A 16,022-nucleotide genomic window follows, 5' to 3' on the forward strand; every position below is an offset into this window, starting at 1 on the left:
GGGCAACACTCAAATAGGTCAACTATTGACCTTTTCAAATGCAAATGAGGGGTTTAAGTTACAATGACTTACATTAGAATGATGTCTGATGAACGGATTGTCCAGTTTGGGGGTATATTTGTCAAACTGGAAGAGAAAAAGCAGAAAACAGAACATTGGATTAGAATTGATCAACTTCACAAACTCAGTCTATCAAATAACATGTTCATCATAACATCTTATAATTCGGGGAAGAAAACAAGACATATGATCACCATCTGCAAAAGAGCAATAAACACAATTTAATCCAGACTTTTAAGCCCTCAAGTGAAGCAGCTGGCTTTCAACAGTCATGGGTTTATTTCGATTGCATTGTCAGATAAGGCAGGACACTTATTAACAAGAGAAGAGCACAAATTATCCAACTGTGCATCTCGGTATGAGGGTGGCAGTGGTTGGGCGGGATTAGGCGGGGTCATCATGGGAATTATATCATTATTCAACAAACCAGTTGGTCCTATTCAGTGGGGAATTGACGTGAAACTAACAGTTTTTAGTGTAGTTTATCAAAAGAGGCCCCAGAGCTATAGTTGTCAAAAACCCAGACTTGACTTAAAACCCTGACCATGATTTAAGCAATCGTGCATAAAAGGACAAAAAAAAAGGCCATAAGGAGTCTTTTGTGTGACCAGCCCGTCCATAGGTTTTTTTAATGGGAGTGGAGCAGACGACGTTAGCAATGCTTAGGCGCTGATTCAAGACAGATCAGCATGTAACTGATACACAGAAAAAAAAATCATCTATAAATGCTTAATTGATGCGGTGAAAGCTTTGGAGCAGGAGAGCTCTAGTCTAGCTGAATAACCACATTAGTAAATTGCCATTTAACAACGGTGTCCTTCGAATGAAAATGTTTTGATCATGCTCTCGACACACAAGGAACTCATCATGAAGCTGAAGAGGGAAGAAGAAAGTGAAAACGTTGTCCCACACATGAATAGTGCCATTGTGCGTCTGTTCTCAAGCTAATACAGGCTTGAAATTTTTAAAACACATTAATTACATGTGACAATAACTTATTCCCCTCCACAAATACACAAACCATTTGCAGGTGCTTTTTGCGAGTGTTTTTATAAACTCTCCTGGCGGGCACTGACATATTTTAGTTGACATAAAAGTGAGTGGGTAGTAGGGACATATATTGCTGTGTGTGCTGCGACGCGGGTGGTTAAGCTGTTGGCTAAGGTCCTTGTGAGGACGCAAGCTTTGGACTTGGAGGCCCTCTGGTGCAGCAGGGACATTCACATCTGCACAAAACAGCGGCAGTGCTCGTTCAAGGATTCTAATGGGCCCAAATCAAAGACAGCCGGCCTACTGAGAGGCAACCCCGAGCCAGCTTTCGCGCTCATTAAATGCCTCCTCTGCATTGCTGAAGGCCCGGCCAGCTTAATTCTAACACTGGAAGAGGAAAGCCTTGTCTCTTTACAGCCTTGTAAAAGAAAAAAAAAATCATCCTAGGGAATATATGATGCCTGTCAGTTTGATTCTAAACAGCTTATCGTTCATCGATATTCCTTGCTCACATATGGGGAGGGGGGGGGGTCGACAGAGTGGGTCAATGCTGCCACCTGCTTGAGGGCACTGAACAATAAACAAATATCGATGCTGTGTAATTTCATTAATTACTGCCATTAGCCAAGGAATGTAACAACTAAAATTAGACAAGAGCCAAGGGGAGGAGTGGAGAGAGGACAGGAGAGAGATATTGTGATCAACCACCTGACAACACAGCAACAACAACTACATCATTAATCCCGCGGCTCCCAGCATGCATCCAAAGAGAAGAATCACTGTTGGGAAAATGGTGGGGTGAGGAAAACACATTAAGGAGAAACACAGTTTGAAGAAAAAAAAAAAAGTGAAGCAGTCGATGCATAGTGGCCTGTGAGCACTTAAAGTGGGCTGCGAATGACCACCAAGCTCTTAATCAGCGGTCAAGAGATGATAAATGACATTCCATCATTATACTTGAGCCAGAAGAGGAAATTGTGATTTTTGCCCGAATTGCTGCATGTAAGAAATGAATAGTCATAAACCTTTCTTCTCAGTACTAGTCTGGGAAATACAGATTGATCCTCCCTCATAAACTGCCATGCAAAACTTAATGGCAGTCTGTTAGCGGCAGCAGCACGACCGCAGGATCAAAATAGTATCGAAAATGTCTTTCATCTGCAATGACGGCATTCTACAAACCGCGCCGCCTGGGTTGTGTCTCTCAGTCGCCAATGTGCTCTGAACACTCATGCACTGTCTGATGCCAATGACAATTTCCTCATCATTTCAAAGCAGAATCTTTTAAACACGATACAAAAGCCTACCTTAAGGTGATTCCCCTGCACAATATATACCAGAGGACTGACATTTCATGTAAAACTTGGTCAGGGGGGGTCATAGTCGGCAGACCCAACACAATCTCTTTGAAACGTGATGCCGTGTAAATAACATTATGAAAATGGACAGAGGCAAGGTTGAGTGTGTGAATCAAATCGGGGGAAGCCGAAGCCAGTGGATTTTAACGACTATTCATGGATCCTGGAGTTGTGCACCGAGCAGGTATCATAGACCTAAACTGATAAAGAGTGATTATTTTCCTGAAGGGAGGGATTCCTACGGCAACGGGGCACGTTGGGTCAATTACGGGGTGAATAAACAGCGGGAGTTGATTGAGAAAGGGACTGGGATGGTGGCAAGGGAAGTGACTAGAATTTCAAAGTTGATTTAATTTATTATGATTATTATTTTTTTTACTTATCCTCACATTTCTGGCTTGGTTACGCACCATGGGAGGTGCGGTGGGCGGGGTGAGGATGGCGGCCGGGGGCAGACTGGCGGGGAAGGGCGTGAAGGTGTGCTGGTGGGTGTGTTGGTGCTGGTGCATGTGCTGATGTTGGTGAAACTCGGCCCTCAGGAGCGACACGGGGGCCAGCGGCGAGGCAGATGGCCCCCGGCCCCGCTCTGAACTCTGAACCAGGAATCGGTTGTTCAGCTCCTGCCGCAGTAGATCATGCTCTGCAAGAAAGGAGAGCGAGGAAAACCCAAAAAATAATAAATGAAAAAAAAAAAAGAGAGAATGCAAAGAAAAAAGGGGGCAAGGAGAGGGGGATAGATGGAAACACAAGAAGAACAAAAAAAAAAAAAAAGGCACGGGCGCCCAGTCAGTCTTCACAACAAGGGTAGAAGAGAAAGAAAATAGTCACCTGGCATTCTCTGTTTCTCCAGCTCATGCTGTGAGGATTTTCTACGTGGGGACTCATTGGTGGTGGTAACAGAGTTGCCTGTGACAATGTGCCAATCAGAATCCCCGAATGAGGCTGGCAATACATGATAGGTTGGTTGAATGATATCAACAGGCTGGTATCTAAAGACAGGAGAGAACCAAGAGTCATCCCAGCAGAAAACACACACACGCGCACTTGCCGGTGAACAGAAAGCACGGTGAGGCAGATGTTGGGGACAAGCATCGTCGCTGGAGACGACGGTCTGTGTCCTTGTTCTGCAGCACAAAATGGCTGGTTGTGGTAATACTTTAATTGGCATCTCAGGAAATAATTACAGCCAGCCGTTACTGGCAAAAATGAAATATTGCCTCTGCATTGATGCAGTGCAGCGTTGTCAAAACAATCGCCTATTCAAGCACTACTTTTCTCCAGCTTTGATGATTGTCCAGTTCCGGTGACAATTCGGCACCCTACGTAAAATGCACTTTTGCTAAAACGCCGAGTGTACATTTGTAGTTTATGATCCACGATAGAAGAAGAACGAACACTTTGATGGCATTTGATGCTGTTTGTCCACCAAATTACATTGGCTCATTTATGTATTTTTTAACGTATTTTTTACGTATTTTTCCATCTGCATCAAGTGGTAGGCTACTTTCCTACTTCTCACTTGCTTATGAGCACGACAGCTACATAAAGTATATTCAAAGTAGTAAATTCAAGAATGAGATGAGCCATGAAATCAACGCATCCCTTCATCGCCACTGTGTGATACATGACAGTGTAATCTGCTTTGTTTTCTCTTCCCGATTGTAATCGTCACAGCAACTGTAACAGCTCTCACGCTTCTGGAAAGACTTCAGATGATGTCGGAGTTGGTCTGTGGGACAGTGTGTCCATTCATCCATAAGGGCATTTGGAGATGCTGAATGAGAGGGACGCAATCCCAATGTTTGTTTGAGCTCATCTCAAAGGTGTCGGATGAGTTTGAGGTACGGCTTCTCAGGTTCTTCCACTACATCCACTCATGAATTTGTGAACATGCCTTTGTGCACAGGAGCACGGTTACACTGGAGCAGAAAAGAGCCAGAAATGCTTACCACCACGCTGAGATCATATACTGCGAACAAAACGTCCAAATCAATTGAAGAATTTCGAGCCCAAGGCAACTCGGGGGACAGGGCCAACGCCAGATGGTTTTACTCTATTTCACATTACTTTGGTTCATAAGGAACTAAGCCTGTGTTTTAATTTTATTTATTTTAAATGTATTATTGCTTTGGAAGGGCGGCCCGGTAGTCCAGTGGTTAGCGCGTCGGCTTCACAGTGCAGAGGTACCGGGTTCGATTCCAGCTCCGGCCTCCCTGTGTGGAGTTTGCATGTTCTCCCCGGGCCTGCGTGGGTTTTCTCCGGGTGCTCCGGTTTCCTCCCACATTCCAAAAACATGCATGGCAGGCTGATTGGACGCTCTAAATTGTCCCTAGGTGTGAGTGTGGGCGTGGATGGTTGTTCGTCTCTGTGTGCCCTGCGATTGGCTGGCAACTGATTCAGGGTGTCCCCCGCCTACTGCCCGGAGATGGCTGGGATGGGCTCCAGCACCCCCCGCGACCCTAGTGAGGATCAAGCGGTTCGGAAAATGGATGGATGGATGGATGGATATTGCTTTGGATTATGTTTTTTTTTGTACTTAATTTGCAGCTCACCTCTAACTAATCGAAATCATGGATATACACAGGATGCAGGTAGTCGTCAATTTACACAACTCATGACATTAACATTGTTCGACTTGACTCCAGTGCTGATAGCACCTGTGTTTATGCTTAGAGGAGAAGGAATTATTCTAACATCTGGAGTTATATTAACCAAAAAGAAAACATTCACAGGTAATCCACAAAATGGGAAAAAAAATGCATCATTGGATGGACTAAATCAACAACTACCTGTGCTGAAAGCAGCCATGCTAAAACAAACTAACAAAAACAATCCAATGTAAATATGCAGAATTTTCAGTTACGCTTTTGTCGTTATGTTAAACGTACTTTTACAGTTGTCTGCCATGCAACCGTTGATGGAGAATTGCAATCATAATCGAGAAATGCATTGGCAGATTTTTATTTTAATTTTTATAAATGTTTACATGGACTCAAAGCCCAGACAGGTAAAAGGCAATAAAGCAATTTGGACTGGAATTAATTATTGCAACTAGTAACATAACCACCAATAATACGAGTACGGCTGTCAGTATTTGATGTATATTGGTTACGTTTAAATCAAATTAAAGTCCCGAAAGTGTTTTTGCCTGTTGTGATTTGTTTGCAATATTACCTGGGTAGGGGGTACCCGCAGGGTGACCAGGCACCACTAAACTGTTGGTAGGTAAGGTTGGTGGTGGAGGCAGTGTTGCTGGGGTTGCAAACATGGCCGAATGGCGATGTGCCGGGCTCCGTAGGGAGGAATATTGCGAGGTAGAGAGGTTGGCTATGGACAAAGGCAAGGTGGGGGCCGAGGAAGGCAGCCCACTGAGTGGGTGGTGTTGAGATGGAGTGAGGTGATGTTTGGGCAGAACAGGACTGCTGTGGTGGCTGAAGATAAAGGCGACAGAACAAAAGATTAACATTTAAATGACCGATTAGATGTCTTGAACATTACATTAGAATCCCTCGCATGATGCACTTCAAAGGAAATCAATAACATTTCCAAGCAAATCATAAAAACGAGTTGACAAGAACGGTAATGCAATAAGGCCTCTTTCTGAGGCGGTGGAAGACCGCGCAGACATTTTAAAGGAGGAAATGGTTCAATGAAAAACAGTAAATCTTGCATGGTCGGCGGAAAATCAATTTTGCTGTGAAAAAAGTCAATGCTGTGAAGTGCATGAGATTTTACAGTATCTCGTCACTACACTACGACCCACGAGTTTGGAAAGCGCTCTGTTTTATTGCATTGCTCATATCGATTACAAGGACAAGGAGAGAAATTGTGACTGCAATGCACAGAAAGCATCCCGGAGTAAGTCCAGATACCTTTTTAGTGACCGAGTGTTGTTTTATATTGAGGGTAAAAACAAAAACAAAAAACATGAACATAACTGTTGGCGTTGTTGAGTGATAAGTAACAACACAAGAGTCTCTTGTCTTTGACACAGCTCTGTAACCTATGTGCACCTTGTTAACACCTACCTGATGTCGTGAAGGCTGTACTGCAGCGGGTGGTGTACTTGATGTCTTATGATTGGCCGGGTGTGGGGCTGTGGCACCCCCACAGGGATGCAGGAATCCTGCTGTGAGTGTGGGTGAGGAGGGTAGAAATGGGGCGGTGCCCTCAGCAGGGATGGGGAAGGGACAGGGGGTGGACCTTGTGGCTCCCGCTTGACGCTGAGAGGAGACGGGCTCAGGAGGCGAGATTGAGGAGGTTCTGGGGGTGCCGCGGCTGCAGCAGGGGCCGGCGAGCCCGTTGGCGCTGAGGCCGGAGTAGGGCTGGGCAGCGGGGGTGCAAATAGCACCTCAATGTTGTTCTGTTCCCGGTTACGCTGAAGACCGGACACTTTGGTTGAGCAACAACTTTTCGACTCAAGACTCTCATTCGCTGACACACCTGAGGAAAGACACACAGCCACTGTGAGAATAAAGCTGATCAATCAAAGGTATATAAAGGTAATATAATGCTTATGGGCAAAAGTATCGCGGTAAATGATGGCCTGAAGAGGTTTGTGTTGTGCAGTGAAGGCGAACTCAGATTGTTGCTGGACAAAAAGGGCCTATCCTAATTTGTCCCAAAAAGTTAGAGGCATCATCCATTTATCCATTTTGATACTCCAAATCCTTATTAGGATTATGGGTGTGCTGGAGTCCATCCTGACTCTGGGCAAGAGGCGGAGTACACGATGGACTATCCCAACCATTCACCCTCATATTGACACGTAAGGACACTTTAGAGTCTTCAACTCATGTAATGAGTTGTAAATTTCCCCAGTGTGGGACAAATAAAGGATATCTTAAAAATCTTAATGCTGAAACGTAAAAATACATTTGCAAAAACCTAATCATTTAGTGCCAAAACATAGCAATACGTTTCGGGTGTTTGGTTTTTTTTTTCTTTTTTAAAATATTTTAAATATTAATAAAGGGCAGCGTGCACCTCCTGAGTTAGTATGGAGGCTGTGGGAATGAGTTTGGTATGAAATATCACCACTAGATGGCAGGAGTGGTTTGATCAGATCTTGGTCGCACAACATGTGAGTGTGTGGGGTGCGGTGCAGCAATCCTGATGTGCAGAAGCAGTGTGGTGTTGAGAACACGTAAGACCAAATACCGGCAGCTCACGCTAAAACAGAATCCCTCGCCCCGAGGGTTAAAAACTTTTTTTTGGTAGGTTCCATGCTTATATAGCTAGAGAACTACATTTCCTGTAGGCCTTCAAAAATAATGGTCAAAAATGGCTGCACCGGCTCTCCCAAAAAACGAGATAATTTGAATGAGATAATTACCCCAAGACGCACATTTTGGTGATGTGGACCCTATGAAAACCCACACAAGCACAGGGGGAAACTAATAGGACATGCGTTTCAGTACTCTTGCTCATTTAATCCACAGTCAACAGTGCCGGTCATTTCAGATTCCAAACTGTATCCTAGTTTGACTCAGTCACATTTCATGCTGAAAGAAGTCCACAGGTGCACAAAAGAGGATTGTTTGATACTTGGTGAATGCAGAGAACTGCAGCAAAGATGAGCAAAACATCGCTAATTTTGCTGATGGCCCAATGTCTCCTTACCCACATTCCTCATGACTTCCCTCCTCTTTGGTTCTGTCAAGTGTTTAATCAGGTCATTTTCATGCTTGACTATAATCAGATGATCCAATTTCTCCTTGCGACCCAGTCAGTATGAATAAATCATAGCTAATTAAAGTTAAATGTCGGTCCCCATTCAGGGCTTTGCTGAGCACACAATCTGGCATAAAATAATTATGTTTCAATTGTGATGCGAAGAGACATTGTGGCCCGTAATCTTGGCCTCACTGTCGATGTCCCTTCCTGTGCACCCTAAATGATCTTCCAGAAGATTTTGGAAATGGCATTAAGGCACTCCGAGAACTGCTCCAATGCATCATCTCTTCTCAGCATTGGCCCTTTTAACAATCAGTGAGCTTTTGCAATCAGCGAATTGTCTTTCTTAAATTGCTACAATTTAGCGCTGTAATTATCCGCAGTTCAAGCATAGGAAAGATCACAAAATGCCATGTCTGTACACCTTTCACTTCAGTATCATTGCTAAGCTCTTATGAGTCATAATGAAATGCATTTGGCAGTCTTATCGACACAAATAAATAATTAAATACAAAAGTATGAAGCAAGTTTGACCCTGAACCCAAATAGGAATTTGTTTTAATCACATGAACTTGACATTCAGAGAAAAAAACACAGTAAGGCATACGTAGGATGAGTAAGATGAAGAGTTCAATTAAAAATATTGAACACGCACCGTCAGTGAGTACAAACCAAGTCAGAGCTTGACATGTAGCCTACTATATGAATATCATTTTCTTATTAATAGCCTGGTTAATCTTTCAAGGATCTTAAAACCTCTAAAGAGAATTACAAAGGCAGTGCAGTGCCTTATATTATTATTTACTTTGTTCTACTCCTTACTGTGGACAGTAATGGAGAACTAGGATTGATATAAACATAAATTCCTCTATCCAGGCTTACATTGATCCACACCTTTAATTGGGCATAGGGTTTGAAATAAAATAAATAAATAATCTTATGGACAAAGAGACATTATATGGCACATAACTGGCATAAAAAGCAAATATCATATGTTGCCATGGCAATGTGTTCCTCCAGACGCAATTGCGAGGCAAGCAATGGAAAAACAAGTCTCACCAGAAAATTGTTGTGAAGCCACGGTGAGAGCTGGAATATCCTAATGGTGATGATAATGGGGTCTAACAGAGGCAAGGAGGTATCAACACCGAACAACATAATCCTCATTAAAATCACTCTGCAAGTGAAGACACTCAGAGACAGGCAGGCACATAATTGAGTACATACAAAAAAATGGGGTTGCAGTTGGAACATGATGCCCGTACAGAATGCCTTTCTATATCTACACATGCAAACACCTTTAAATGTTGTGTAAATGTGAAGAGACCCAAGACATGGGGTTCATTGCAATGTTTTGTTTTCAGGGGGTTTTCAGGGAGATGGATAAAATGATGTGTTGTCCTGAGAGAAGTGAGGAGTATCGTATTTTCCACACTAAAAGGCGCACTGGATTATGAGGCGCACCTTCAATGAATGGCCTATTTTGTCATTTCTTTCATACATTGGACGTACCGCATTGTAAGACGCAATCTACAATGCATCCACTAGATGGCGCTACGCTCAAGGATATGCCAACAGAACACTACACTACACTACACCCTGATTTATATAGCGGCGATCAGATGTCAGTAAAACTTATTTAATAAAGCAGTGACACAGTTCACTTAACCAACAGCAAGTTATAACATTGACTCGTTCAGGTTGAACTCTATTTCCGTGTTCAACTGCAAAACTGATCGCCTTAAGTTTGAACTCTGCGTTTTAAGCATGTCTCTATCAAGGAGCCATTTTGGGGTTGACATACTGTATTATCGTAATGACCACACACAAGAATTTTAAGGCGGGCTGTGAGCTTTTAAGAAAATGGAAAGCTTTTAGGTGCGCCTTTTAGTGCGGAAAATACGGTAATGGCTTTTTTGCGTAGCTACATTGAATATGGTACATAAAGTGAAATAGTAAGCTACATGAGGACTGTAAATAGCAGCCAGCATTGACAATATGGTGAACAGGAGTACATCTCTGAAACCTTCCAATCTCAGGAGAATTTTGGAACACAGTAATTGTTACATATTCTGATTAACTCCTCACTGCTAAACCAACCGTCAAGTCGTCCTCATAGCATTTCATATGAGTGACAAACTTAGCATTGTTCTGGACATAAAATGCACTTTCCCTGTGATCACATACTGAGTAAAAAAACAAGCACATTGCAGTTGTACAATTCAAACGGGGAATGAATATGTGTTTGAAGCCTTTTTCTGTAAACCTGAGCAGCTGGTCGGAGTGCGTACGACAGGTCTCTCTCCGCCACAGTCACCTGAACCCCTTCTGTGAGTCGGGTTCGCGCACTGAGGGGAGAAGCAACGGTCCCTTGGGGGAGGTCGCAAGCCTGCTCACCAGATGACATCTTATCCCATTATTGATCTTTTTCATAGTTTTTGTCATGGTTGTGCGCTTGGGAATTGGGTCTTTGCATGTGCACGTGCCCTTTTTATTTTATTTTTTTGTAAGGGTATAGCATATGGAGATGTACGGGTGGGAAGATTAGGGGGACAAACTAAAGAAGCACACGGGCAACAGACCATTGAGCTTCCCTAGAAATGACTAGAAATGTGTCCAGCGGGAGACGTGAACCCAGTGTTACTTCGCAGCTGTTCTAGCCTTCCACACCCTTCACTTGTGACCCCCCTCTTACCCCTGTGGTACACATGGAGAGCTTGCACAAATCCAGTCCAACATCGTCATTGCTAAGCATATTTTCAATATGGATAAACTGAGAACGTCCTAGCCCTGAGTTAGATTCCGACAGGCTCGTAGCCATCATCAAGAATAGATTCATCTAAAGGTGTCCTGACATGTTCCGTGTTTTGTTTTAATACCAAAACGGTTGTCTTTGAAATGCATTGTTTCTAAAGCAATTTCTAATTACCAATTAATTATCTCACGAATGAAGTCCTAATCTTTGGAGAATACTTAGATATCTCCGAACTAAATTTTTTACAAAGCTGTGCATGCAATAAGTGTGTTTCATAAATTACTTGCCCACTGTTGACACGATGCCATTTCATACAAAAGACAGGTAAACAACCTACAGGTAGATGCAAATGCCCCCCCCCCTCCACCCCGGCCCCCGCTTAGATACAGCCGTATGAAAATGATTCCTTTTGAAAGGGTGTGTGAGAACACGGAGTGTTAGGAGAGGCTTAAGGCCATCGGGTGTTCTCATTTAGTAGGCAAACATGTGGTTGACTTCATTCATGGCAGCAGTGATGAAACGAGGCCACGAGTGGACAGATATTTAAATACAGTGGGATATCGGCTAAAAGTCGTTGCTGAATAGCATGCGAGAACTCACGCTGCCTTGATCCCTACCCTGCCGGCTCTGGTTGGCAGAATATTTTGCCGCTGCTTAATGGATGAGAGCTCAATGATTTGGTTCCCGCTTCTCTCTTGGCAAGCAAACGGCACAGAGCTCAGCTACTATAAGAAGGCAGCAAACTTCCTAATCAACACTTCTGCAAAAACACAATCGTAAGACACGGGTGATTTCAACCAAATTATTTTGCATAACACAAACAGAGTGGCTGATCAACATTGATTGGCCATACCGCTAATATTAATATCATTAGCTATATGTGTAACGGCCTGCCTTCCTTCACACTACTTAATCTTCCTAAAGCATCACCAAGCTGATAACAAGTTGTGCCAAGCAAATGTTTTTTGTCAGTTTTTTTTTTTTTGGTGCAAATTACGTTCATAGGACAGTGGACAAGGAGAAATGAGGCCAAGGCAGCTAAAGAGAAAGGACAGCAGGCACATTTTAATTATTCCCCGATCTTCCCACAGCAACTGACAAAAGGAGTGTATGGCAGCAGAATGGGGATGAGTGTTAAGCTGTAACACATTTACAGTCAAAGCCCAGGCATAAATTGAGAATCCAATGTTCATTTTAAAGAGCTGGCAGCTCAAGCTGGGCTGAATCCACTTTTCAGGCTCATATCAGATCCCAATTCTAACTGTGGCCATATGGTGCACAACACAGATATCATCCACCTCTCATGGTGCATATGTGGGAGGGGGGCGGGGGGGGGGGGGGAGAAAGGCAGGCAACACATTTCGCTCAAGGGAGGGAGACAGACAAGAAGAAGAGTGTAGATGTTAACTGTCCAAATCTTTTTATGTCACACACAGTCCGGTGGGTTTAAAAGCAAAGATAAACCTTCATTAACCCTTGCTATGAAGTGTCACAGACAGGCAATAATAAACCTTCACACTCCCTACACTTGCCCGCTCATCCCTTAGCCGCCCCCCCCCCCGCCCCACACACACACAAAAGGACAGTTTCTCGCAAAGCTCATGTGTTCCCAGGGGCATCACCTTCAGTCTGAGCTTCCTCTGAACATCGTCAGGTCGTCTAAGGTCAGTGGCACTAAGATCTCCGAAATAATAGAGGGGACATCCTGGAACTTTTAACAGAAAAGCCAAGTCTAATGATTCTTCAACACGGCCCACCCTGCCAGCTTGGAATCCGACCCTATTGACTGTCACTGACCCCTGTGGCCCCTCTTACCTAGAGGCCACTGTGGGCAGACTGCCAGTGGCCAGAGAGTGCTTGAGGCCTGTGGAACCGGGGAGACAAATTTAGTTTGAAAGGAAGGGGAGTTTTCAGGAGTTATTTGTTCAATGCTGCAAACACTGGCTTATCCATCCATCCATTGTCTGATCCGCTTATTGTCACAGTGGTCGCGGGGCTTGCTGGAGCCATTCCCAGCTGTCTTCCGGCAGTGGCTGGGGTACACCCTGAACAGGTTGCCAGCCAATCGCAGGGCACACACAGATGAACAACCAACACTGGCTTATTATTTCATTAATTAGCAGGACACGTCTGCCCAATAGACTTGAACGCCACAGCGACAGCTGTCTCAATTGATTACGGCAATGGACAATTATGAAGGTGACCGGAGACAGCGCGTGCCGCTTCGAATAAAGGACTTAACTATTGCCTCCTGTATCACGGGACACCGGTGGGAGGACAGTGGCAGCCTCCCTGTGTCTCCCATTCATTGAAAGACTTTTTTTTTCTGAATCTCTCCACAGGCTGTTTCTGAGCTTCGTGTGGGCTGTAGTTCTTCAACAGCATGTCAGCTTTATTTAAGCTTTCATAACGCCTTAGCTGGATCACTTTGGTCCTCCACAGGAAAGCATCCACTATTAGCCCACCAGCTGGCTCACAATCCATGAAGAATGCAAGAGAAAAAAAAAGGTGGGCAAGACAGGATTAAGAGGAAAGAATGACACGTAAGGGGTAGAGAAAAGGGAGCGTTTGTCGACATGTCCAAGCAATGATGGAGGGTATGAGTGCTCAGCTATATAAACACAAGTGTTGCTTTTTAGCCTCCCTTCATGTATGAACAGGTATAAAGCCCGCATGCCACTAAATGGATATAATATTCTCTTTCAGTGCCGCGCTGATTACTTATCAATGAAAAGGAAATGGCTGTGTGAAAATCCGTCAACAAATCCTAAGTGGCATGACAGTGGGCTGAAAGAGCCCGCATGTTTTTCTTTTCCTCCTCCTACGTCTCCATTTTCACTCCATAGTCTGAAACCAAAGCAACAATTGGAAGCTGACAGCTCCTAACGATTCGCTATACCTCCTTGTTTTGACATAAGCAGCCACTGCAATTTAGTGCCAAGAGGGAGAGTGAGGTTGGACAAACACCTTTACTTAGACGGAAGTGTTAAGTATCACAAACTATGCTTAGGCTTACTCACATTTAGTAAATACAGAGCAGCCATGTTAAGTGTCCAACGATAGAATTTGAAAGCCACAAATGCTGAGGTTACTAAAATAATCATGAGTGTTTTTTAAAGTTGATAATATATCTCAAAAACACCCACCAACTACAAAGAAGGAACATCAATCCGAAGCCACGGTTCTTCCTCGTTCATTGTTTAATGCCGCACATTCTAGCAATCCGTTGATCATACTTAGAAGCCATTTAATACAAGTGTATGGTTGCAATGCACCATTCTAAATGCCAGAGGAATGTCAATGCATAAGGCTGAACAAATACCATGCAATCACAGCATCAATCTTAAAAAACATACTGGATGATTAAGTTGCGCGACGATGAACTTTTTTTTTTAAATGCCAAGAAACATTTTGCATTCAACTAGGTTTTAGATCACTGACTGAGCATGTATTTCAAATCACAATTAACGCGTTTCTATGTTTTACTTCTTTGAACATAACCCTGTGTCAATTAAATGTGTCACACTTAGATTTTGGATGTATACGGTTCCCCCAATGGAACACAGTGACCAGTTAAAACACATTGGCATTAATGCAGTGGCAGGCCATCGGCACCTTTAAAACCTTTGCTCGCCTAAACATTATCAAAAACACTGACCTTCATTTAAAACTGTATTTTCAACATTTCATTTAATATTGTGTCTCTTGACAGTGCAGCTTTTTTTTTTAAATAATTGGAACCAACTAGATATACTTTTCAAATTCAACATTTTTAATTGTTGAGAAACAAAATAAAAAAATATTGGGTGGTAAATATTTGAAGGTTAGGTTGGATGGCAGCTAATTTTAACTGATCAAAATTAACTAAAGCGGCAAGGGATGGTAACTAGCGACGACACTGCGCTGAACCAGTGACGTCGCAAGCTTGTAGCTTGCGCATTAGTGCAGAAGGCAGCTCGGAGCCGCGATGACTAATGTGAATTCCACAACACGTTGACAATCGACACTTCATATGTATGTTGCGAGAATATGTGCGGGAATATGCATTGGGCGCAAAGACAGGCTCACGACGAGTGGGAACGTCTTACCCGGTAATGAGGAACCGACCGGAGCTGCTGCACTACCCGCCTACCACAGTCCCACACAGTGGGAACGGAGCACGTGATCTAAAGCAGCCACACCGATTTTTACTTTTTTTTTTTTTTTAATTACAGTATTCGGAAGAATCGGAACGTTTTACGGGCGTATGGGTTAGCATTCAGTAATTTCTTTAACATTTGGGATCTCTTCGTTTTCCCACATAAACCGCTCTTTTGCAGTTTAGCGTTTCAACGTGTTTGATTGAGGCGCAAAATACGAATTTTGACTCACAAACTGCTGTGCAAAACCGCCTGACATCATACAGTACGTCAACGTCGCGTTTAACGCAGATTCATCATTCAGGATCAGCAAAACAGAGAATGACAGTGAGACTACATAGGATAAAGACCTACAGAGAGACAAATTGATCGAGCAAAGGGGAGGGAGGGCGGGGCAGATGGTCCTGTCAGGTAAATGGACAGAGACAAGACCCAAATTCTAAATTTCTAATCTGCAGACTAAATCAAATCAGTCTGAATGATTTCAAGGGCACCACATTTCACTGTGCTGTCCCAGGTATGATGGTCAGTGAAGAATTGATTTATGTGGAGGCATATCGATATGCAGAAGTGTGTAAATATGTGTGTGTGTGTGTGTGTGTGTGTGTGTGTGTGTGTGTGTGTGTGTGTGCGTGCGTGTGAGAGTATGGTTAAAGGGCGCAGGGTGCAAAATGAAACGGAAGAACACATTTCTCTGCGAGATGCAACTTTACAATGGGTGGGGGAAAAAAAACAGACACACAAGATGTTTCTGACAAATGTCAAACTATCCAAAGTGGTGCCAAAACAAATACGCCTGACATATTTCAAACAACAGAAGACAAAACAACAACTGAAAGCATTAGAGGGATCCAAATTAAACCCTAGAGTGTGTGACTCACTTCATGAATCTGTGCCGAAGCGGAGATGCCACACCACATCAAACCTTGTAAACTCTTGTCAAATCTTCCATTCTCTCTTTTGCTGCCAGCTCTTAGATTGTTGTGAAGGTACGTGTTGGGAGTGTCACACTTGAGAGTTTGTTTTAAGCACCATAAAATACCG

At 43.5% G+C, this 16,022-nt stretch overlaps 1 protein-coding gene across 7 annotated transcripts in view; it reads right to left on the minus strand.

Moving 5' to 3' along the window:
- fbrsl1 (fibrosin-like 1) overlaps window positions 1-16,022 on the minus strand; it is a 293,286-nt gene that overhangs the window by 10,923 nt on the left and 266,341 nt on the right. For 5 of the 7 annotated variants that reach the window (XM_086112250.1, XM_086112248.1, XM_086112251.1 and 2 more), the window contains 4 exons: window positions 6,437-6,851; window positions 5,583-5,839; window positions 3,237-3,397; window positions 73-126 (listed from right to left, as the gene is read on the minus strand). In XM_086112250.1, the coding sequence (XP_085968376.1) occupies window positions 73-126; window positions 3,237-3,397; window positions 5,583-5,839; window positions 6,437-6,851 (887 nt within the window). Of the gene's footprint in view, window positions 1-72; window positions 127-2,797; window positions 3,049-3,236; window positions 3,398-5,582; window positions 5,840-6,436; window positions 6,852-16,022 lie in introns of all 7 variants that reach the window. The other 2 variants (XM_086112254.1, XM_086112255.1) reach the window with 1 other exon arrangement.

Source organism: Hippocampus guttulatus, chromosome 5 (genome assembly GCF_054856545.1).
Source record: "Hippocampus guttulatus isolate MCC_2025c chromosome 5, RoL_Hgut_1.0, whole genome shotgun sequence".
Lineage (NCBI taxonomy): Eukaryota > Metazoa > Chordata > Actinopteri > Syngnathiformes > Syngnathidae > Hippocampus > Hippocampus guttulatus.